General features: G+C 49.8%; 1 protein-coding gene and 1 long non-coding RNA gene across 2 annotated transcripts in view; one reads left to right on the forward strand and one right to left on the reverse strand.

Moving 5' to 3' along the window:
* GFPT2 (glutamine-fructose-6-phosphate transaminase 2) overlaps positions 1–13891 on the forward strand; it is a 39598-nt gene extending 25707 nt beyond the window's left edge. The window contains exons 10-19 of the mRNA XM_014860875.3: positions 571–734; positions 2045–2140; positions 2224–2321; positions 2602–2722; positions 4704–4861; positions 4986–5100; positions 8254–8381; positions 10289–10456; positions 11402–11563; positions 13020–13891. Of these exons, the coding sequence (XP_014716361.1) occupies positions 571–734; positions 2045–2140; positions 2224–2321; positions 2602–2722; positions 4704–4861; positions 4986–5100; positions 8254–8381; positions 10289–10456; positions 11402–11563; positions 13020–13064 (1255 nt within the window). The 3' untranslated portion in view covers positions 13065–13891. The remainder of the gene's footprint in view (positions 1–570; positions 735–2044; positions 2141–2223; positions 2322–2601; positions 2723–4703; positions 4862–4985; positions 5101–8253; positions 8382–10288; positions 10457–11401; positions 11564–13019) is intronic.
* A 6328-nt stretch (positions 13892–20219) lies between these two features.
* Positions 20220–23480, reverse strand: LOC123288916 (uncharacterized). The gene is made up of 3 exons (XR_006532533.2): positions 23125–23480; positions 22461–22638; positions 20220–20382 (listed from the first exon to the last, which is right to left on the reverse strand). It is a non-coding gene; the product is annotated as an uncharacterized lncRNA (long non-coding RNA).
* Between the last annotated feature and the right edge of the window lie 276 nt (positions 23481–23756).

Genomic DNA, 23756 nt, shown 5'->3' on the forward strand with positions numbered 1-23756 from the left:
TAAACCATGTGGTTACTCTGAAAGACAGACCATTTGGAAAGGCAAGATAAATACTTCATTCTTTCCCTTTACAATTCAGAATAAGGTGCTGGTTGCTGAGCATTCTCCAAAGGTGACACTGTGTGGATCCTGATTTGAAGAAAGCAATTCTAAAAGGCCATCTATGAGATTATTGGGAAAATTTGAACATCCTAGATGTTTGATGATGTGAAGGAATAACTATTAATTTTAGATATGATAATGGTATTGTAAGGGGAGGCGGCCAAGGCAGGCAGAGTGAGGTGAGGTTAAAACCTCACACAGGTTAAAAAATAATCCTTATCTTTTAGAGCTATAAGCTAAAATATTTACAGATGAAATGCTGTGATATCTGGGCCTGGCTTCACAATCATGCTGGGGGGAGGGGAGGGAAGTGTAAATCCATGTGTATAGTGTAGTGTGCCTGGCCCTCCTAAAATGCCGTCCCGTGCTACTGATAGGGACCCCCCACCGGGGAAGCAGTGAGTGACTGCGTCTTGTGACTGTTGAGGGCAGGCCCCGTCTGTGACGCCTGTGTTTTTGTTGCTCCAGTGCTATCATAGAACACACCAACCGGGTCATCTTCCTTGAGGATGATGACATCGCCGCAGTGGCTGATGGGAAACTCTCCATTCACCGGGTCAAGCGTTCGGCTAGTGATGACCCATCTCGAGCCATCCAGACCTTGCAGATGGAACTGCAGCAAATCATGAAAGGCAGGTGTCCTCTGAGGGCCCCTGTGCAGCGGCCTCAGGGGGCAGGTGCTCTGAGACTCTCTGTGCCCTGCCCTGGCGGGCGCCACGGCCCTCCTGCCTGCCGTGGCCACGGGGGCGGAGCTGTAGGTGCTCTGTGGCTCACACAGCTCAAGGGATGTGGGGAGCTCCTGACTGTATCCATCTCTCTGCTTGAGCTGACCCCGTCCATCACCTGCCTCCCTTCACTGACTCTCTGGGACACATTCACACACTCCTGGCATCATCTCTTCTCCGGGTGGGAGGCCTGCAGTGATGGCGGACTGTGGATTGCTTTCTCCTTGCAAGGGGAGCCTGTCTCCTTGACCCACGTCTGTCTCCTTGCATACTCTTCTCCACAGGGCGGCCTGGGTAAACTTCTAACAACATGAATCAGACCCTCTTATCCTGCTGGGGAAAGCCCTCGGGTAACTTCCGCTGCTCACAGAATAAAATCCACCCTCCCCGCGGCCGCCTGGCCCCACCCCGCTGCACGCCAAGAGCTTGCTCCCCTGGGAGTCATTGCACTTGCTGTTCTTCTCACGAGACTGGCTCTTTTTTGATCATCTCCCCGGAGATGGCACCCCTCAGAGAGCCCTTCACTGATCCTGGTCTGCAGCGGCCTTTTTACCCTGCTCACCTGTCTTATGTGCTTCATGGCACCCTCTGTGCAAGGCCTCTGTCGAAGGCGTCAGACAGGGAACATGGTGATGTGTGGCAGCACGTGCTGTGCCTCCCAGAGAACACTCCTGCCCTGTCTATGGGCACCTCCAGAGATCAGGCTCAGCACCTGTCAGGGGCCAGATTGTCCCTTTGACATCATCCAATTCCATTCAAAGCAGAGCCCTGGAAAAGCATGTGTGGCTGAAAAGCTTTTCTTTAATACAGAAGCTAGGAGGTTATTTGTTAAAAAGAAAATTGCCTGTTTCTTTGGGCTTGCTTAATTTGTACTTCCCTAAGTAGGTGGGTTTTGGGAAGTAAAGTATTTTCTGGCCTAGCTAAGAGGAGTGTGGCCCAGGAAGACCAGCCACGCATTTGTCACTTCCTCCCTCCCTCTCTCAAGCTGCAGGGTCTGATAGGTAAATTGGAGACAGTAATTGTACCTGGCCTGCTTCTCCCTCACTTGTCACCATGAGCATCAGGTGGGACAGTACCTGGGGATGCCCTTCGTAATCTGCAGTGGGCTTCATATGTGTCACTGTGACTACCTGCATAACGATGTTTCACCCTGATTAAAAGTTAGGCAGTGGAAATGTAATGAAATTAAAACCGACCCACTTTGTTCGTTTGACTAGGTAACTTCAGTGCATTTATGCAGAAGGAGATCTTTGAACAGCCAGAGTCAGTTTTCAATACCATGAGAGGTCGCGTGAATTTCGAGACCAACACAGGTAATGGCTTGCCTGTGCCCTGGGCCATCGCGCACTCCCTGTGTGCACTCAGCCCTAATGCCCTGCCCGCATGCGCCCTGCAGTGCTCCTGGGTGGCTTGAAGGACCACTTGAAGGAGATTCGAAGATGCCGGCGTCTCATCGTGATTGGCTGTGGAACCAGCTACCACGCCGCTGTGGCCGTAAGCACGCGTGGGGGGGGTGAATGGTCGGGGAGGGAGCAGTGGTCTAGGACACTCGTCTTAGATGGTACCCGGCATCGGGCCTTGCGAATTCGGTGCTCTGGAGCAGCCTGAGAACCAGCGTGGAGCCCTTTCTCCTGCAGCGTGGCCTGTGAGTTCCTGCAGTTCCCTCAACACCTGGACGTGGAGCCGCCACCTCACAGACTGCCCCCAGAAGCCAAGCTGCTCGTGGCCTGTAGTGTCCGTGACTGACTTTAGTCCCCGTTCTTGTTGGCTTCAGACACGGCAAGTTTTGGAGGAACTGACCGAGCTCCCAGTGATGGTTGAACTTGCTAGCGACTTTCTGGACAGGAACACGCCCGTGTTCAGGGACGATGTTTGCTTTTTCATAAGCCAGTCAGGTAAGGGGTACAGGTTTGCGCCAGTGCATCTCAGGGCGCTGTCCTCCCAGCAGCACCCCATGCGCCTCCCTCCCTCCTCCGTCCAGTGAAGTTCTCTGCACGCTGACCCTGTGCCACACTCTCTTGTGCATAGGATCCTTTCATCCTCAGCAGCATCAGTTACTGCTCCACTGTACAGGGCGCTATGCGGCTAGGGCTTCTCCTTCTTGCCAGTCTAAGTCCAGTGAGGGACCCCTCACCAAGGTGCTCATAAATGTGTGCTGGGTTTAATTTAGTGGAGAAAAAGTTCTCCTTCAAAATTCTGCTCATCGAGAGTCACTTCAAGGACTGTGTGTGCTCTCTGCACTGTCCACACTGCCCACCAGGGGAGGTGAGGAGAGACACTGCTCCCTGGTAGGGTCCAGGGCACCCTGGGCTCAGTGCCGCCTGGTGTGGTCCTCCCACTCGGCTTGGACATTTGTTCCAATCGGGCCTGGCAGAGGGTTGAGGATGTCATCTAGGGCCTTGTGCTTGGCGTCCCCATGAACTCTAGGAGGATTTTTAAAACATTTTAATTATGGAGAATTCCAAACCCTTACAAAAGCAGAGAGATTCACATAAGGAATCGCCTAGCGTCAGCAATGATCAGCTCGCCCCTCCTGCGTCATCACATCCACATTAACCTCTCCCCTCCACTGGGTTATTTTGAAGTCAGTCCCAGACATCGTTATTTCATTTATAAATACTTCAGAATGTATCTCTAAATTATAAAAGAAAAAACATAACCACGATGTCATTATCACAACTAAAACATTGATAGCAATGCCCTAATATCTATTGGGACTTTTAATGCTGCTTCCATTTTGAATTTTTAATACCATTTTTATTTTGATGACAAACTAAGAAAAACTAATACAGACATGCCCACCATCTGGCTCACTGCCTGGCACCCAGGTGCTGCCATGTGACTTCAGGTGACAATGTTTCCTTTGGGTTTATGATCCCATCAGAGCCCATCAAACATTCGTGAAAAGCGTTTCCTGAATCAGTGGGAGCCACTAACCAAAGAACAGAGGTGGATTTAATGTGAAAATAATGCAGTGACAGCTCCTAAGTGTCACATAGAAGGGGTTTAAACTTTCATTTTGTTCAGCCCTTTACCTTAAATTTTAAGAAACTGTATCAAAAACTGGGGAGCAGGGCTGATAAAGATGGCGCTGAGGAAGGGCCCAGTGATGCCCTGGCACAGTGGACAGAGTCTGAAGAGAAAAAGGAGTGGAGGATTAGGCCATACAAGCACCAGCCTGCACCCCGGAAGAGCCAGGACAGGCACAGCCAAGAGCAGCGGCCATCACATGGGTTTGGTTTTATGGTCTGGATCATATTTAATTTAGCTTGAGTTCTTTAGGACTTCAAACATAGGGAGTTTGTGCTGGCTTATGCATGAACCTATTTAAGTAGTTTTATTGTATTAGAAAAATAATTTGAGTCCACATTCGGAGGTTGCAAGAAGTGTTTTCCTTTAAAACAAGATCTATTTGAGAAATGCCATTTGGGGGCATTCTTGCTTTTTAGATGTTAAATCTCAGGACATTCTGAATAGGGCAGCTTAGAGTCCTAGAAAGGGCACTGGGGGCCAGGCCCGCCTGGGTGGTGCCGACTCTGGCACCACAGCCACTTGGCCTTGAGTGAGCAAGGCACTGGCTTCCTCCATCTCTAAGCATCTTATCCCCAAGGGAAATGGAGAGGATGGCCCCAGGCTGTTGTGAGAGCTCGGAGACAGTGGATGAGAAAGTGCTTGCTACGTAAATAGTAGTGAAATCTTAAATCTAAGAATCAACCCAAAAAACCCTTGAGCGTACATTTTTCTTTCTGAGCACACACTGACTGTGTCTGGACACCAATTTCTGCATAAGAGTGGGGAGTAAATGAGTCGGAGGCTGGGGGTCCGGGCTGGCACAGCCACGCACCTGTGAGCTGAAAGGAAGGGCCTGTGTGGCAGGGGAGACCGCTGACACCCTCCTGGCGCTGCGCTACTGTAAGGACCGCCGGGCTCTGACCGTGGGCGTCACCAACACCGTGGGCAGCTCCATCTCCCGAGAGACCGATTGCGGCGTCCACATCAACGCGGGCCCAGAGATCGGCGTGGCCAGCACCAAGGTAGAAGGGCCTGGGCCGGGTGGGTGGATGGAGGCCGTTAGGGGCCCAGCGGTGTGCCTCCTCCCGCGTGGTTGCCGTGCGCACTTTCACTCCTGCTCTGCCAGCGCCACTGTTTTGTGCACAGGCTTACACCAGTCAGTTCATCTCCCTGGTGATGTTCGGCCTGATGATGTCCGAGGACCGAATTTCTCTACAAGACAGAAGGCGGGAGATCATTCATGGCCTGAGATCTTTACCTGGTATGTTCCAGAACTCCATTTTCCTTATTTTCAAATCCAGTGGGCTTTTCTTGGCTGCTCTCTTCCTGTCCTCTTCCTTACGGAAGAGTCACGGTGCTGTTAACCGTGCCTTCCTCCTCACCCCTAAATCCCTGCAGCGGCTCCCTCTGGGCCGAGAGAAGGCCCTTGGAGCCCTACACGCTGGGCCCCTGCTGCCTGGGCCGTCATCGCACTCCCTCCCAGTCCTAGGGCTGCCTTGCTGCCCTCTGACCCTCAGGAATGCCAAGCTCGTTCCACCGCGGGGCCTGCAGACTAGCTCTTTCCTCTACAGAAACCCTCTTCCTCTAGCTCTTCATACAGCTGAGGGCTTCTCATCACCCAAGTCTCAGCTCAAATGTCACCTCTTGGGATCCTCCTTGGCCACCCTGACTAACAAAGGCCCCAGCCGCCTGCCCCAGCTCCCTGTGAGACAATAGCCTGTTTCTTTTCTTTATAGCACATGCTGTGATCTGAAATGACCTGTCCACCTGTGTACTAGTTTGTCTCCTGATTAACGTGTCAGCTCAGTGAGCACACAGCCCTGTCTGTCAGAGTCATGGCTGGAGGCCAGGTGCCAGCCAGGGCAGGCACGCAGTAGGTGCCCAGGAAACCCCTGAGAAGGAGCAAACGGCCCCAAGCCTCTTCTGTCCAGACTGCTCCTTCACAGTCTCACCAAACTCTCCTCATTTGCTGTGTCCCGTCTGTCGTAGTCAGTGAGCTACAATGTCTGTTGCACTAAAACTCAAGTTCTTTAGGGGCCCATGGTTTCAATCACTCATTCATTCATTCACCACACATGCATTCAGGATGCAGCGTGTGCCCTGGCGCCTGGCCACCCTGGCACTGCCGAGACGAGCATGCTCCCTCCAGGCAGTCACTCGCTCTCCGGGGAAGGAGAGAGGCCTCTTGGGTTTGCTTTGTGCAGCACTGACAGTGTGAAAGGAAACAGACGTCACCCCATGGTGACACGGTGACATGGAGCCAGCACTGGGGGCAGGATGGTCACGGGGCTGAGGGGTGGGCCCTCTCAGAGACAGGGAGGGCACTGAGTTCTCCCTGGGAGCTCAGGGCAAACCCCAGAGAAGGCAGTCAGGAAAAGCCACCATCCAACCACACAAGGCCCAGGGATCTGAATCTGACCAAGACAACACGCTGAGCATTTCCTGACAAGCAAAGTATTCTTAACTTTAAGGCAGTTAATAACCCTGCAAAAACAGTACCCTATTCTGCTAAGTCAGCAGTTCTCAAGATGTTGTCCCGAGGTCCTGGGGGTCTACAAGACCCTTTCAGCCAAAACTATTTTCATAGTAATATATTATTTATTACAAAGTGTTTTTGCCTTTTCCACTGTGTGGACATTAGCAAAGGCAGTGGTGGCTGCCGATGGCGCCTTAGCACACTTCAGGGCAGAGGCTGCACACTGTTCTCGTGGTGGTTGTGTTCTTCACGGCCTGGACCCAGCTTCACTTAAGAGCGTCCTTGAGGATGCAGTCAAATGCTTTAGTCTTATTAAATTGCAACACTTTTTAATATGCTATGTAACAAAATGGGAAGGATGCATAAAGCGCTTCCTGAAGCGGGGACCGGTGTTTCAAAGAAAAGCACCTGCAGTTGTTTCAGTAGCAAGCCAACTTGGCTATTTGGTAGACAGTTCGAGAAATACAACTGACAGTTTTTGTTGCCAGTGATAAACTTCGAGCTTTCAACTGAAACTTAGGATTTTGGAAAACTTGTAGCTTGTCAACATGAGCTTGACCACTTCCCAACTCTTAAAGACATCTCTGATAAGATCATGGTGATTTTAACAAATGTGATTTTTAAAAAATGTTTTATGATGAAATGTGTCCATTTTTAGAAGATTTGCATAACTCAGTCAACCGATATTTTCCAAATAGCCAGTGCATGATGTTACAAAATTATGTACATGTACAACCTCCATTTAAATAAGTGCATGATAGACCAATAAGTTTTAATGTAATAAGGTAGGAGAAGTTTATTCATATGATTTCAAATTCCACATTTGCAACTACCATTTTAAGAAATTACCACTTCTGGGGCCGGTCCGGTGGCTCAGCGGTTAAGTTCACATATTCGGCTTCTCGGTGTCCCAGGGTTTGCCGTTTTGGATCCGGGTGCGGACATGGCACCGCTTGGCAAGCCATGCTGTGGTAGGCATCCCACATATAAAGTAGAGGAAGATGGGCACAGATGTTAGCTCAGGGCCAGTCTTCCTCAGCAAAAAGAGGAGGACTGGCAGTAGTTAGCTCAGGGCTAATCTTCCTCAAAAAAAAAAAAAAAAAGAAATCACCACTTCTTGAGTTGGATGTAGTATTAAAGAAGAACATTCACAATTATTTGAAAACGTTATTTAAATACCCCTCCATTCTCCAACTACAGATCTCTGCGAGGCAGGATTTTCTTCCTCTCCCTCAACCAAAAACCAAAATGCATCACAACAGATAGAATGAGGAAACAGATGTGACACTCTTTTATTAAAAAGTCAGACATTAAAAAGATTTGCAAAAATGTAAAACAATGCCACTCTTCTCACTAATTTTTTAAAAATATATAATGGGTTTATCATTATTTTTAAATGAATAAAATATCTTTAATGTTCTCAGTTTCTAATCTGATAAATATTGATAGATATAACGCACAAAAACAAAGGGTAAGGATTCACAATAATTTTTGAGTGTAAAAAAATCCTTAAACCAAAAAGGAAAAGTGCTGGTCCAACTTACTTTGGCTTTATCTGGAGACCTAGCAGTGGCCTGGACAACGGGCACTGATGTGGAGAGTCAGCTCCGTGGCTGGCCAGCTGGGGAGGGAGCCCCTCTGAGCCTCAGTTGTCTTGTCTGTAAAATGGAGCTAGAAATAACACTTCCCCGCTTAACTACATGCCCAAGAAAGTCTGCACACAAATTTGAATCACCATCCCAGCAAGGTCCTGGCCAGTAAGCCAAATTCTTTCCCATAATGTAAATTTAAAACCCATCTAAAGTAATGCAAGGAACCCAAGTGCACTAAGTGATGTGAGTTCCAAAACCTTGTCTTATACACCCTCATTTTTCTCTGTGAATCTTGTTTTAAAATCGCTGTGACTGGCTCTCCCCCACTGCTGTGTGCATGACTTAGGGCTGATCAAGGAAGTCTTGTCGCTGGATGAGAAGATCCATGACCTGGCCCTGGAGCTCTACACGCAGAGGTCACTCCTGGTCATGGGGCGGGGCTACAACTACGCCACGTGCTTGGAAGGAGCCCTGGTGAGCCCCCTCTGCCCACCCCCCACCTCCACCAGCCACTGCATGAGGGCAGGCATGGGAGAGACCCCGAGAAACACGCAAGAAGGAGGGCAGAGCATTGAGCTAGGAAGGGGAGTGATTGGGGACCTGTTGGCCACCGTGTGAGGCTGCACTGAGCACCAGCTGACGACCAGGTGGTCTAGCGCTGGGGACTGAGATGGGGGCTCCAGTCTCCTGAGGAGAAAGGGCAGGGTACCCTTGGGGCTGTGCCAGGCTCCATCTAGGAGAGCCCACTCACACCTCATGAGCATCTTCCAAGAGGCTGGCAGTTACTGTCCACACTTTACCCAGGACGAAACTAAGCCTCCTTGCTCAAGAGGCCATGATTGATCCGAGAGTCAAACCCAGCTCCATGTGGGCTTTGCTTTTGTCCACCCCTACAAGCAGCCTGTGTGGGAGGATTGAGGTCTCAGCACAGTTTCCCTGTTGCCTCTCAGACTGCCAGGAGACCTGGAGATCCTGCAGGAATTGGCTTCGCAGTCCCTGCCTTTTTTAAGTCAGTGACTGGCTGTTTTGCCCCCTGTGGCAATAATGATCTGAACCAGAGTAAGAGAGAGCTGGTGGAGGGGGTACAAGGGCCCAGGACCACCGGCTACCGAGAGGGTGGACAGTGCTGTCCAGGGGCCTGAGTGTAGGGCCTGTGCTTTACTCACTGTCCACTTGCTGCTTATGGGTCGGAATGCCCAACCAAAGTCCACTGGACACAGTGTCACAGGTGAGGCAGCACTTGGTGCCGAGACGAGGGCATCATCCATGACCCAGCTTGGGTCCTCTCCTCTCCCAAGGGGAGCAAGTGGCTGCTCCCATTTGAAAGTCAAGCGGCTCACAAGAAACACTCGCAGAGTTTTACATGTGGTGGGGGGTGGGGAGGGTGCAAGCCATGATTTGCCTGACCAGGAGTGAGCTCCAACTTCCACAAGCTGCCAGTGGAGATTCTGCCCCTGCCAAAGGAGGTGAGGGCTGGGCACGCTGCTTCTCAGTGGGCACAGTGGAAGCAAGGCCTGAGTGGGGTGCCCTTTCAGCGCCCCCCATGACTCTGCCTCCTGGAGGGGCTCAGCTGCAGCGCCTGAGTATGCTGGTGAAAGATGCGTATTCAACTGTGGCTCCAAGTTAGTCTTTGGGCAAAGAAAGAAGCTTTCACGCTGCTGCTGGCACATGTCAATGGCTCCTCTGTGGTCACTCGCGGGCCGCACTCCAGCTGTCTGTGGCACCCAGAGTGGAGCCACGCTCCTGACAGTGTTTCCCTGATCCAAATAAATAGTTCTAGGGGAGTTAAGAAATGTTTTCCTTGACACTCTTGCCAGTTCAATAACGTGGGTTTAATGGTAACTGAACAGAAGTGGATCTCCCCAAATATAGGGAGAAATCCCAGTAACAGCCCAGTGTGGGATTTCACTTCTTAGGTGAGCTGGAGCAACCCTTTGGAAGTTATTAATGGTCTAGGATTGGGGGGATGGTTAAGCAGATAATGGAATGAAGGCATATCTCAACAGAACACAATGCTGTCATTACAAATGATAACTGTGGGGAGGCCATCCGGCCAGCCACAGAGCGGGAAGGGGAAGCTAGATTGACAGTGACTTGTCCATCCAAGGGGGTGGCTGTGCCCGAGGGCTGGTCTGGGGACACAGGCTGTGTGCTGGGCTTTGTGCAGTCTCTGGACAGCAGCCAGCCCTCTCCCCTGGCCCTGGCCTTGCCAGCTGCCTCCAGTGTTGTTGACTGCTCCGTACGTCCATCTGCCTTGCAGCCCTCAGCTCCCTGCCTTCTGGCATCATCCCTCTCCCAGCTCCCCTTCCTCCCCTCTGGCTGATCTGCTCCAGCCCCTTGTCTGCCCAATGTCACACTGATCCCACCTCATGTCTCCCCAGAAAATTAAAGAGATAACCTACATGCACTCAGAAGGCATCCTGGCTGGGGAGCTGAAGCATGGGCCCCTGGCGCTGATTGACAAGCAGATGCCCGTCATCATGGTCATCATGAAGGATCCTTGCTTTGCCAAATGCCAGAACGCCCTGCAGCAGGTCACAGCCCGCCAGGTGAGGGCTCTCAGCTGGGCTGAGGCCATCTCTCCTGTTCTCTTCCACACATGCCCACCTTGCCAGCTGTCTGTCAGCACCGGCTATGGGTGGTCCTGCCAGTGAGTGGGTGTGACTACACATTCTCTCCTGGGCCCCTCATGAGTGATGCACACGTTCCAAAAGGGACTGGACAGCCTGTGGAAGTTACAGCAAGGTGAAATCCAATCCATGTGAGCTGGCTGCTGCCTCACAGCTCAGCACAGTGGTCAGAGCGAAGTTATAAAGCAATTGCTACACTTCCCTGCTTAACACCTTCCGGCGGCTTCCATCAAACTGCGCTGACCCACAAGCCTGCGTTAGTTATCTGGCCCCTTCCTTCTGTTTCCCACTCATGTGGAGGTGATTCCTGCCTCCAAGCCTGGGCGCCCGCCCTTCCCTCTGCCCGCCATGTTCTTCCCTCATATCTTCAGCGTGGTGGCCTCTCCTCATTCATGTCTCCATGCACATGTCTCCTTTTCAGAGAGGATTTTCCAGACCTCCCCAGTGCCTCCCAATATTATCCTGTTTGATTGCCTTTGTGGCATTATCTGAAAGTCATCATTATTTATTGGTTTGCTTGTTTATGTTTTTGTTTTCCACCACTTGGCTATGAGCCCCATTAGAGTAAGGAGTGGTTGTGCCCTGCCCTTCGTACGGCACAGTGAAGCCACTCAACAAAGGGGCGCTGAATGATTGCAGCAGGATGGTGGTCACCCACCGGGGAAGGGAAGGAAACCCACCAAAAAGCATCAAACGCTTTGTCCTCCACGTGAATCGTACACATCATCTCAGCCATAATTCCAGCAGAAACAAAAGATTGTTGTCATCGTTTCAGTAACGTTGATCTTGGAAACTCTGCTGCGCGTGAAGGATTGCTTCTTTCCGAGGCGATCTGCATTTTGTGATCACGTTTCTCTGCTTTAGGGCCGCCCGATTATACTGTGCTCCAAGGATGACACTGAGAGTTCCAAGTTTGCATATAAAGCGATCGCGCTGCCCACCACCGTGGACTGCCTCCAGGGCGTCCTGAGCGTGATCCCGCTCCAGCTCCTCTCCTTCCACCTGGCTGTCCTCCGAGGATATGACGTACGTGAGAAATTGCATCTACCCCCCCAAAGAGGAGAAATACAACCCCAGAGTAACTTTTTGTTCTTAAATACTTAGTTGGTGTAAATATTCATAGGAGAAATTCATTTAAAATAACTCTCTTTAAAGTAACTTATACCCCCTGAAAAGGAGTTATGAACTGCAAGATGTATAAAGACTGCACCATTAAACCATACCTCATCACCCAGAGGCAATGTTCATTAGCAAATTTAATATTTTATTCTGGTCTTTTCCTTGCATATGTGAATTTTTTAACATTTTTCAAGATTATATCAAGAATACAATTTTACATCTCCCTTTTTATTATATTACAAGTATTTTCTCACATCTTGAACTTGTTGTAAGCAACATTCAATCATTACATATTTCACCACAATCTTATTACATGGATTTTAACAATTACTTATCCAGTCTTCTATTATTTAAACAGTTTCTAAGTTTTTGGAACATCTGCATAAATAACAATGCAGTGAACATCTTTACACATACTTCCTCATCCCACATGTAAGATTTGTCCTCAGTCTAGCAAATGATTCAACATTTTGAGACTCCTAACATATATTGTCAGCTTATGTTCCAGAAAAGAACCAATTTATGATCTCACCAGCAAGTGTGTAAGAACACACAATTCATTGCACAAAGAAATAGATGTTTTATTACAATTTTATTTAGAGCTTCTAAAAATACATAACAGGGGCCGGCCTGGTGGCCTGGTTAAGTTCGTGTGTTCCGCTTTGGCAGCCTGGGGTTCGCCGGTTCGGATCCTGGGCACAGACCCACACATCACTCGTCAAGCCATGCTGTGGCAGCATCCCTCATAAAACAGAGGAAGATTGGCCACAGATATTAGCTCAGGGCCAATCTTCCTCACACACACAAAATATATAACAATACAAAAAACGGTATAGCCAACACCTGACGGTGTAACGTATCATCCAGAATTGACATTTGTTAACATTTTGTCATATTTGTTTTTTCTTTTTCTAAACATTATTACAAATGAAATAAGGCATTGCAGATAAAGTTGAAGCCCACTTTATCAACCATTCCCAGTCACATTTCCTTCCCATCTCCACCCTAAACTCACAAGTCTTGTGGATTTAGTGTATATCCTTTCAAAAAGAGTAAATATTTAACAGTACAAATCGAGCTGGTTTTAATAGCATGAATCATATCCCCTTTTAATAGTGTTGACACTGGCTGACACCTATCAGGGGCACAGTAAATGTTTATTGAATGAACTAAACATTATACAGTTCAGTCAGGTTTCTGGAGTAAGGAACTGCTTCCAAGATGCAGGTCTCATGGGCACTCGTGGCTGGAGGTGACCAAGAATGCCATCTTCTTGTCATCAAGGACTCTGATAATAGTCTTTACAATGCAGCGTGTTGCTGAGACCTGTGGGGTCCTCAGCAGCTACTTTCTATCGTTTTAGGTTGACTTCCCCAGAAATCTGGCCAAGTCTGTAACCGTGGAATGAGAACAAGAGCATGAGGAAACCATCGCCACCTTTAGTCTTGTTCAAGACCTGTCCCAGTGATGCCAAGGGGGAAGAAGAGCGGGCATTCTGCGTGTTCTGAGTAGATCCCAGTAGAGCTTAACAGCTTTGACGTGCCTTGTACCCAAGTGCTTTGCTTACAGCAGATACTGTTTCTCCATGTCCTGAAGTCTCCAGAGGAGAAGGGAATCGTTTACACATGGGGATCAGAGCGGACTTTTCCACTACCGTGCAATAGAGATACAGCTCTCTTCAGAGTAACTGTGAACCTTTTTTAACCAACACTAGTTAGTTTTAAAAGACAAAATATTTATAATAATTGTATAGCTTTTAAGTTATTTTTCTGGTACATGGCTGTCTGTAGCCAAGGTAATGACCAGACTGTGCACTCCAGCTAGGGCAGAGTGCCCAGTCTCCTGGCAGGGGACATTCCTCTCAGATTTGAGCACAAAGCAATGCCCCTCTGGACTCCTTTCTCCTTTCCCATCCTCTTTTGGCTGCTCCTGAATCCTGTCCCCTCACGTCAGGGAGGCCTCCCGCCATCTTCCTATGCGTCCTGTAAGTCTTGTCAAAATCTTAATGTCCTTCAACGGTTTCTTCTTGTCTAAATCTCTTCAACTTTTGTTTAATCTGATCATGGTTCTTTTTAAGCCCAGGCAGCATTTAATCCCTGCTCCTGCCCATAGTAAAAGAGCTTGAAATATCTCATGCAAGAGAGTACTTTCAAGGGGCTACCTTGCCCTCTATTTAAAAGTGTGCACAATCAAAGTACTATGCAATATTAAGACAATAAAGACAGTACAATTTTTTTTGGTCTTGTGTGTTTGAATTTTTGTCAATCTCATTGTATTTGTGTACTTGGATTTCGAGGGCTCTTTAAAACAGGAACTCAGCAGTGTCTGGAGGGAGCAGCCTCATTTGTGGTGTTGACCTTAAAAAATAGACAGCTGGTTATATCTCCAGCAAAAAAGGATTTATTTGAGATCAGCAAAGAATTGCAATGTGAGGTCTACAACCATGGCAAGCCACGTGCAAGTCCCTGAGCACCAAAAGGAGAAACTCTTTCAGAGAGGGAAAGAGGAAGTTGGGAGGGCTATTGCAAACACGGAGTTCAAGGTGTGGTGGCTTTTCACTGGCTGAGTTGGGACAGTGTCTCACTGGCTGAGCTGCTTGCTGGTCAAGAAGAGGAAGTCTTTCTTCTTCCTGTTGGGTTCTGCTATGACGTAGGGCATGAGAGCTCCCCTTTCTGGCCTCCTGACTCCATTTCAATGAGGTTTCTGTTTATTTTCACATTTTTCCCTTTTGACCAAGATCTTTCTCTGAAAGCATGGCTAATTGAGAGCCACATTTTTCCAGTTTCATCAGACTTTTGCCCCTCAATGTGAGGAAGGACCTTTCCTGGGTGTCGTGTCCTGGGTCAGAGGGAAAGTGCACAGATTGGAAACCTACTGAGGTCACATTTGAGTAAGAAGGAGAGGTAGGAGGGAGAACTCTCAGGCATTTCTCTTTTCTAAAGTCCACATGTTGTCAAGATCGTAAGCATCAGAGGTCATCTGAAGCATTATGTCATCATCAAATGTTTGACAGACAAACCTCCAACAGGCCTGGTCTGGACATCTTGGGGAAGCTGTCTCATCAGAAGTCCTCTGCTTCAATTCTGGGAAATCTTTGCTTTTAAGTCACCAGATGATGTGCAAGTCCACTCAGGGCTTGGTGCTTTCTTTAGGTGTGTCACATGAATCCAAGAGTCTGGTCTCTGGAGTTCTGCAGCACAGGGGTTAGTTAGCAGTACCTGATGGGGCCTTTCCAGCAAGGCTGAGGAGAGTCCTCCCGGAGGTGTCTTTTCCAACAGGCAAAATCTCCAGTTGCAAAGTGTGATGCTTAAGGTCTTTGTCTCCCTGGAGCACACTGAAAAGGTGGCTCTACCCAAACATGGTTATTTTTAATAGAAGCAATCAGGCCTTCGCAATACTAGAGTATATCTCCTTTCTCAGCTGTGGGTCAGAAGAGGCAGGAGCCAAGTGCATTGGGTGTGACTATCTCAAAGGTGGGAGTTTATGCATTCCCGAGGGGGTGGATCTGAGATACAGAAGGACCAACAGTAATGCTTTTGGCCACGGTATTTGGAAGGTCGTGACAAATTCTGACCTTAAATAAATAGTTATTTCTCCAGCAAAAATGGGTTTATTCAGGATCAGCAAAGAATTGCAATTTGGGGTCTGCAACCATAGCAAGCCACAGTGCAAGTCCCCCAGCAGCAAAAGGAGGAGAAACTCTTTTATAGAGGGGAAGAAGAACTGGGAAGGGCTATTGTGAACGGAGTTCAAGGTGTGTTTCATTGGCTGAGTTGCAACAGTCTCTCATTGGCGGAGCTTCTTGCCAGCCAAGAAGAGGTCCTTCTGCTTCCTGTTGGGTTCTGCCATTGACATTGTATGTAGGAGCTCCCCCTTTTGACCTCCTGACTCCAATCTAATGAGGTTTCTGTTCATTAATTTTCACAGTTGGTAGCCACTAACACTGTCCCCACACCTGTGACCTGCATGCTTCCAGTATGAAATGAGGACTATTTTACAAAACAGAACAAAATGCAAGAGATTTTGGAGTCCACTGAACAGCTGTTAGAGGGGTTTGGGCCACATGACACTATTTAAGTTGGTTGTCCTGGGCCTGGCCCTGGGCCCAGTGGTTAAGTTTGCGTCCTCCCAGGGTTTCACCAGTTCAGATCCTGGGCGCGGACCTAGCCTGGCTCATCAGACCATGCTGAGGCGGCATCCGACATAGCACAACCAGAGGCACTCACAACAAGAATATACAACTATGTACCAGGGGGATTTGGGGAGAAGAAGAAGAAGAAAGAAGATTGGCAACAGATGTTAGCTCAGGTGCCAATCTTTAAAAAAAAGATGGTTGCCCAGAGCCCGAAGGTAGCATACAAGGGTGAAACTCAAATTCATACTTTTTTTTTTGAGTCCATTATAGTCATTGATTTTATTAATATAATCAGGCAGGAAGACAGAAAGTCAGAGACGGAGTTCCTGAAGGCTTGTGGAGTTGGAATTGTAGGCTTCCTATGAAAGTGCTCTCTCAGATGGCTTCAACAGTGTCTCCATGATAACTAATTGGTGTGTGTCACTCTAGTATCCCCCAGACCTTTGTTCTGGATTACCTGTGAGCTACTTAGTAACTTCTCTATCCTCTTCTATGTTCTCACCTGTATTACAGGGATTGGAAACCTGAGAATTACATTTCCAGGTTAAAATACACCAGTGAAAGGCATGCGTGGAAGTTGCAGAAGATGGTTTAGAAATCATATTACTCATTGAGAAATCATATTATTTCTTTCCCCTCTACAGAGGCAGACAGAAGCATGGCTTCAGTAGATGCCATTAGCCCCAAAGCACCCACTAGGATGGTGCTCCCTAAACCCACCCACCACTCAGTGTTCCAGGAAGTGGTGGCCACCAGTAGAGGTTTCCTGCGGCTCCTCCAAACTCCCCATCCTGGAAAGCTGGCAGGACCCCAGGGATTTGGTGGCATCTGCTGACCTCCATCCTCTCTCTTCTCACAAATTATCCCGGGTGTAAGTCCTGCTGGAAATGCCTGCCCTGGTTTCTGCCTTTCTAACTAAACCATGGCCAATATGACTTCTGAGGTTAGGAGACTTTTTACACACTAACTAGAATATTTTTATCTGGTTAAGAGCAGAAAAATATATTTCATCCTTATGTCCTACAGGTGATGACCATCCTGACTTTCATGTTAATCATTCTCTTCTTTTCTGTATGGTTCTACCCACCTCATGTAATCTATCCCTAGGCAATACACCGCCTAGTCTTGAAAATGGAGGGCAAGCACCCACCAGCCTTGCAAGGAGGGGGCAGCACTGCCCCCGCTGGACGGAGGCTCCAGGTGGAGGTGAGCGGAACAGTCTCCTGGTCATGGTCTGCCTTCTGCTTCTCTGGGAGTTGACAAGGCCCCTTCTGGGGAGGTCGTGAGCAAGGTCACGAGTGAGTCTTGGGAAACACAGGGCTCTCTGCAGTCGGGCGCCCGGCAAGACGGAGGTGCAGACCAGGCACTGGACACGCAGCAGGAGTACAGTCAGAGGGAGCGGGCTGCTCTGCACTTTCCGCTTCTGAGCCCACCGCGGCCTCCCTGCAGCCCTCAGGGAAAAGCTGAGAACTTCTGCGAGTGATGTGCGTGCCCTCAGCAGAGCACAAGGGAGAGACCCTCCTCAACCATGGCCAAGACAAGCCAAGGGCCGATGAGACTCTGGGCCAAGCTCTCCTGGGCCTTCCGTCCTTGGGGTAAGACGGCCGATGGAAGTGGGGTCTTAGTGATGACAGTCCATCTCTTGGGTCCCACTGCTGCAGTGTGGCTCAGCTGCCCTCCAGGTCTGGTGCAGAGCTGCCATCTGGGGATCGCTTTTCAGCATCATTTCACCAAGGGATTCCTTTGTCATTTCCGTTGTTAGGTCCCCTGCTTCCTGTATCTCATGTCTTCTTTCTGAGTTTCCTTTCTTGTTATAGTGGAGCACATCCTTCTTGAGTAAAGGTGCTTGAGAGGTAAATTTTTTGAGACCTGGCATGTCTGGAAGTGACTTTATTATTCACACTTGATTAGGGTCTAACTAAATATAGAATTCTAGGTCAGAAAAAAAAAAATGCTTCCTTTAGAATTCTAAAGGTAACACTCCATTATCTTGTTCCTAGTGTTGCAGTTGAGGGGTCCAAAGTCACTCTGATGTGCCTCTGTAGGTGACCTTTTTATCTTCTTTTTGTTCCCTGTGTCCTGAAATATCCCAGTCAGTGCCTTGGATCTGTAGTGTTGATTGCAGTCTGGTAACTCATGCCCTTCAGTTGTGGGAAATCTTATTACTTTTGTGTGGATTTCCCTCCATTTCTCTGGCCTGTTGTTCAGACCTTGAAGCTGCTGGACCAGTGTCTACTTTCTTATCTTTTTGACCGTGCATTGTGTTGTCTTTTTGCTCTACTAATTGGGAGATTTCTTCAATTTACTCTCCCACCCTGTTACTACTAAGATTTTTCATTTCTGCCAACACAATTTAACTTCCAAGGGCTCTCTTTTTTTGCTCTGAATGTATATATACATTTTTATAATGCGGATTTTTAAAATTAACTACAGTTCATTCCTACTTCCTTAGTTTTCACCTAAGGTCCTTTTCCTGCGGTCCTTTTCCTGATACCACATTACGTCTCCTTAGGCTCCTCTTGGCTGTGACAGTACTGGGAGGTATTTCATAGAATGTCCCACATTTGGGTTTGTCTGATGCTTTTCTTGTGGTTAGACTGGGTTTATGAGTTTGGGGGAAGAGGACCCCAGAAGTAAAGTGCCATTTTCATCAGTTTGCATCCAGGATATATACTATCAACATGAATGATCACTGCTCACTTTGGTCACCTGTCAGAGGTAGCATTTGTCAGGTACTCTAATTTCCCCCCTTCCCAAAATGAACTCTGTGGAAGGAAGTCACTATGGCATCTCACACTTAAGGAGCAGGGAATTATGCTTCACCTCCTTGAGAGGGGGGTACCTACATAATTTGGGATTTAGTACAGATTTGTCCGTTCTTCCCTATGTATTTATTAAATCATTTATTTCCATTACTGTGAACTCATGGACAGTTATATTGTACTTTGAGTTATAACTCAATACTATGTTCTTTATTTTGTTGCTCAAGTTGTCCCAGCTATGGCCATTGGGAGCTTTCAGCTGGCTCTGGTGTCTCTTTGACATACCCCCTCATCGTGTGTATGTGTGTGTGTGTGTGTGTACTTTGTAAGCACTTCCTTATTTTCTGGCACTACAATACCTCCAGGATTATCTTGTCTATTCCCTGCCCCAGCCCTAGAGTCAGCCATTGCTTCAAGGACTCCTGGTTTCCTTTATTTGAGAATGGCCTGGGGCCGGCCCAGTGGCACAGTGGTTAAGTGCACACATTCTGCTTCGGCAGCCCAGGGTTCGCCAGTTCGGATCCTGGGTGTGAACATGGCACCGCTTGGCAAGCCATGCTGTGGCAGGTGTCCCACATAGAAAGTAGAAGAAGATGGGCATGGATGTTAGCTCAGGGCCAGGCTTCCTCAGCAAAAAGAGGAGGATTGGCCGTGGATGTTAGCTCAGGGCTAATCTTCCTCAAAGAAAAAAAAGGAAAAAAGGAGAATGAACTTAGGAAACAAGCCTTGGACTCTGGGTGTGCTTTTGCTGCTGGGATGTCATTGCTTCTAGGCCATTTCAGCTAAGAAAGCAAGGACATAATTTGTGTGAATATTTTTTAATGGCTAGTTCTTGTTTCAAGGATGAAATATTTTTTCATTCTCTCTGAGCCTGCAATGATAAATATTTTTTTTTCTTTTGAAATTTCCTTCTCCTCATAGTCTGTTTCTTTCAAGATGCAATTTTCTGTTTGATTGTCTTAGTTTCTTCGCCATGTCTGTCTGGTCAGAGCCAAGGTGATGGGAAAGATCTGAGCACATGGTGGGGCTTGATGCTGAGAGTCACTGCTGGCTGATCTGGGGGACTCTGCAGGGGGCGAGGGTCAGGCCTTTCCTTTAGGCTTTAGGGCTGGTCAGACTTCCAAAGAAGAGCTTTCCAGTCCCTTGCCTGAGCACAAGGGTCTAGTTGCTGGTGCTCTGGGAGATGCCTGGATGAAGAGGGCTGAGAGCCACTGCGTCAGCATTCCATTATACAGCCACCAAACGCCCTATTCTCATACAGCACCCATGCCCTCAGCTGTGCCCCCAGTCCTCTCTTACCATCGCCAGAGAAGAGGGAGGGGGTGGTTTGGGGAGAGGGCAGAGGAGGCCAGCATGAGGATGCTCACCACTCTGCATGCACAGTTGATACCCCACACTTGGTACTTCTCTTCTTGAGTCCTCACAGTATCCCCATCAGGCTGAGATCACCACCCACGCGCCCTCCCCACAGAACTGAGGCTCAGAGGAGCCAATACCTCACCCAGAGGGGCACAACTAAGCAGGCAGCCCAATGAGATCCAGGCCCGTCAAGAGTGGCTGACACTGGAGTCACGGAAACCTGTCGGCCCTGTGGCCCCTGGCCCAGCCCCGGTGCCCCCCTGACACTCCTAGCCTGGGGAGTTGGAGCCTGAGCTCTTCATCCCTCCTGTGCTGTCTTTTCCTTGGTGAAGAGGCCAGTGTGGGGTGGGAGTATCTGCCAGCTGTGGCATCAAGGAACGAGGCAGGGCAGGGGAGTGGCAATGAGGTCTCAGCAGGAGAGAACGGGCTGGTGGCCGTCATCAGAGAGGTACACAGCCAGGGCCACAGAGCTGAAGGTGACAAGAAAGGGAGAGAAGGATAGGTGGCTCGATGCAGGCTCGAAAAGGCCTTCCTCTCCACAGGAGGGTGAGCAGGCCAAGGGGAGAGGTCCCTACTCTGAAAACCAGGCCAGCAACATGGTGTCCTCCCCGACTGCTCCCCCTCCCTCACTCCCACATTCCACCCCTCACTAAGACCTGAGAATTCCCCCCCTTAGACAGCTTTTTTCTCCCCTTTACGTTGTTTTAGTGTAATTTACACACCCTAAAAGTCACCCTTTTTTAGGTGAACAGTTCTGAGTTTTGACACATATATAGTCATATGACCACCGCTGTAATTTTAAAATATAGAATTTACCCATCATCCCCAAAATTCCCTCATGGCCCCCCTGTAGTCATTCCCCTCCCCCTACTTGAGCTCTGGCAACCACTGATCTGATTTTGCTTTCTCCATAATGTCATATAAATGGAATCACAGAGGACATAGCCTTATGTTTGTCTTCTGTCCCTTAGCATGATGTTTTGGGTACTTATCCACGTTGCATACTTGTCAGCAGGTCACAATCCGCTGTACAGATGCACCAGTTTGTTTATGCACTCACTGGATTATAGACATACGGGTTTTTTCTAGCTTTTGGCTGTTGCAAATAAAGCCGCTATGAACACTTGTGTACCACATTCTGTGTGGACCAGCTTTTATTTCTTTTGGATACATACCCAGGAATGGGACTGCTGGGTGGTGTGACAGTTGTATGTTTAATGTTCTCAGAAACTGTCAAACTGTTTTCCAAAGTGGGTATACCACTTGGCTTTCCCACCAGCAGTGTAGGAGAGTTCCACTTGTTCCACATCATCACTAACAGGTGATACTGTCTGTCACTTTCATTACAGCCATGCTAGTAGCTTACACATAGTAATTACAGTTAGTGGTTACACATAGTCACAGTAGTTCATTGTGATTTTAACTTGCATTTCCTTAAAGTCTTGAAACAGTTTTAAAATCAGTTCCTTCCTTTTGACACCTGCTGCCATGGCCATGGCCCCAGGCCAGGCCAGGCCTCATCTTCTCTCACAAGGGCCTTTGCAATAGCTCCCTAAACTAGTCTTGTGGCCTTAAGCCCCACAGCCCTGAAACTTCACGTGCCCTAGCAATCTTTCCACAACAAACACCTAGTCACACTGCTCACTTCCTTCCTCAATAGCCATCAACAGTTGCCCCTCACCTCCACAAGCAGGCCCCCACCCTGCCATGCCCCAGGGGCCAGCAGGTGAGGGACGAGTGAAGTCACAGCCAGGCATGGGTAATGGGGGGGAAGGGAACTGTGGTGAACTAGGAGCCTCACCTAAAAGGGCAGCTGCCACTCAGTTCCTGCTGACCACTGCCCTCTGGCAAGGCAGGCCCCATGTTGCCAGAGCTTCTAACTATTCAAGCAAAAACAACAATTGAGATTTCTCAAGTGAATGCTCCCAATTTTTAAATGCTGGCAACTAAGTCACTTAAAAAAAACCCAACTCCTCTCTGGGTGACACAAGGCCTACCAGTGAGCTGAAGCCAGCCCATGGGCCTCATCAGAGGTGCCAGTCCACCTCAAGCCCCTCATAACTCTCTAGTCTCTCCTCCCCCATCACCAGCAAGACCACGTGACATGGGGTTCCCTGAACACAGCATGCAGGTCCTCACTTGTGAACTTTGGGTCTGAGTGCCCTTTCCACCTAAACCAGTAGCCCAGCACATGCCTGCTGGCTTTCCACCGTGGCTGGGGCTTCCTCCTGTGCAAGGGGCCTTCCTCAACTGCTTCTCCCTGCCTGGCAGGCTAGGTCAGCTGTCAGTCATGCGCCTGTGTTCCCCACCCCCCTCCACTTGGCAGTTCTCAGCACCTTCGCAGGATCCTCTCACTTGGCTGCCTCAACCAAAATTCTGTGCATTCTTCCGAGTATGGACCAGCCCCCCTCCTACCCTGTCACTTCAGCTGTGTCCATTAATGTTCACTGTATTTCATAAAGCAGAAAAAGGCAGACTGCCTTCAGAAACCTCAGGGTGAAATATGTACAGGTGTGCATGTATGCGTACAATGACTTTTGGTACGCACCTTGCGCAGGGTGAGTGCTGTAAACTCAAGGCTGGAGTGTGTCTGGGAATGGGTGCCCCTTCCAGTCTGAGGGGAAGAACCAATGTGCCTTGGAAAACTGCAGCTCTGACGATCAGCGTTCTAGTTTCCGGCAATCCTTGATGGCAGCCATATTTAGTTCCCTGTTTCTGCTGTGCTCCTGGGGCAGGGGGCAAGTGAGGCTGAGGTGAGGGGAGGAGCCCACCTGGTGGCCCTCTTCAATGCAGGCCACGCTAAGGAGCTAGAATTTCAAGCAGGGAGGGGCCATACTCAATCTTGGAAGACTCCCTCTGGTGGCCTAAGAGGGACACCACGGCTGGCTGGATCTCTTCCTCCACCTCCTCTGAGGCCCTGGCGCCCCCAGCCTGGCCTGGGTCACAGGTTTGCTGCTCTTCCCAAATTCTGCCACCACCCTTCACACCCCTCAGCCCCCTGACCTGCCCATCTGCAGGGTCCTGCTGCTTCCACCCCAACCTGGCCCCCGCCTGGTCGCCCTGTGGGCCCTGGCGTCCTGTGAGGGCTGTTCCTCCTCCACAGTCCCCCACTCCCCCCATCTCCAAAGTCCAACTCCCCCACCCCATCCACGGCCCTCTGGGCGTTTCCCCACGGTGTCCAGCCTCCTTGCCTCACTTCCAGCTTTGCTTACCAAACGCGAATCCGGAACATCCAACACTCGAGCCTCTCCCGTCATTGCATACGTCCCCAGGCCTGCGGAGGCCCGGCCGGCCGAGGGGCCGCGTCGGCGTCCGCGAGCGCAGCCCTGGGCGCCCTCGGCACCGCACTCCCTTCCCCCCGTCACTGCCTGCTCCTGCTCTCGCGCAGAGGCGCGATGCCTGCGCCCTCGTCTGTCACTGCCCGGCCGGGGATAGTGGGCCGCACGGGGTCCTCTCCTCGCACCTTCTCCGCTGATTGCCCGCCGCACCCCTCCAAAGGCCCCGCCAAGAGCAGCGGCGCCCGAGCCCCCGCCCGCTCCGCCCCGTCTCCTCCTCCCGGGAGCCACCGCACGGGCCCGAGCGCCCCCCGGCCGGGTCGTCCCCTCCAGGCCGCCGGCACGGCACCTGCAGCCCGAGGCCCGGCCCGTCGTCCCGCCGGCCGCACTCTCCGCCGCACCGCCGCGGGCCCGCCGGCTCCACCGACCCCGACGCGCCGAGCCCGCTCGCGTCCACAAGGCGCCTGCCCGCGAGCCCCGCCCCCCGGCCCCGCGGCCCCGCCATTGGCCGTGCCTGCCAGGCTCTCCGCGCGCTGATTGGCCGGCGCGCGAGTCGGTCAGGCGGGGCG

This window comes from Equus asinus, chromosome 9 (genome assembly GCF_041296235.1).
Source record: "Equus asinus isolate D_3611 breed Donkey chromosome 9, EquAss-T2T_v2, whole genome shotgun sequence".
Classification (NCBI taxonomy): Eukaryota; Metazoa; Chordata; class Mammalia; order Perissodactyla; family Equidae; genus Equus; species Equus asinus.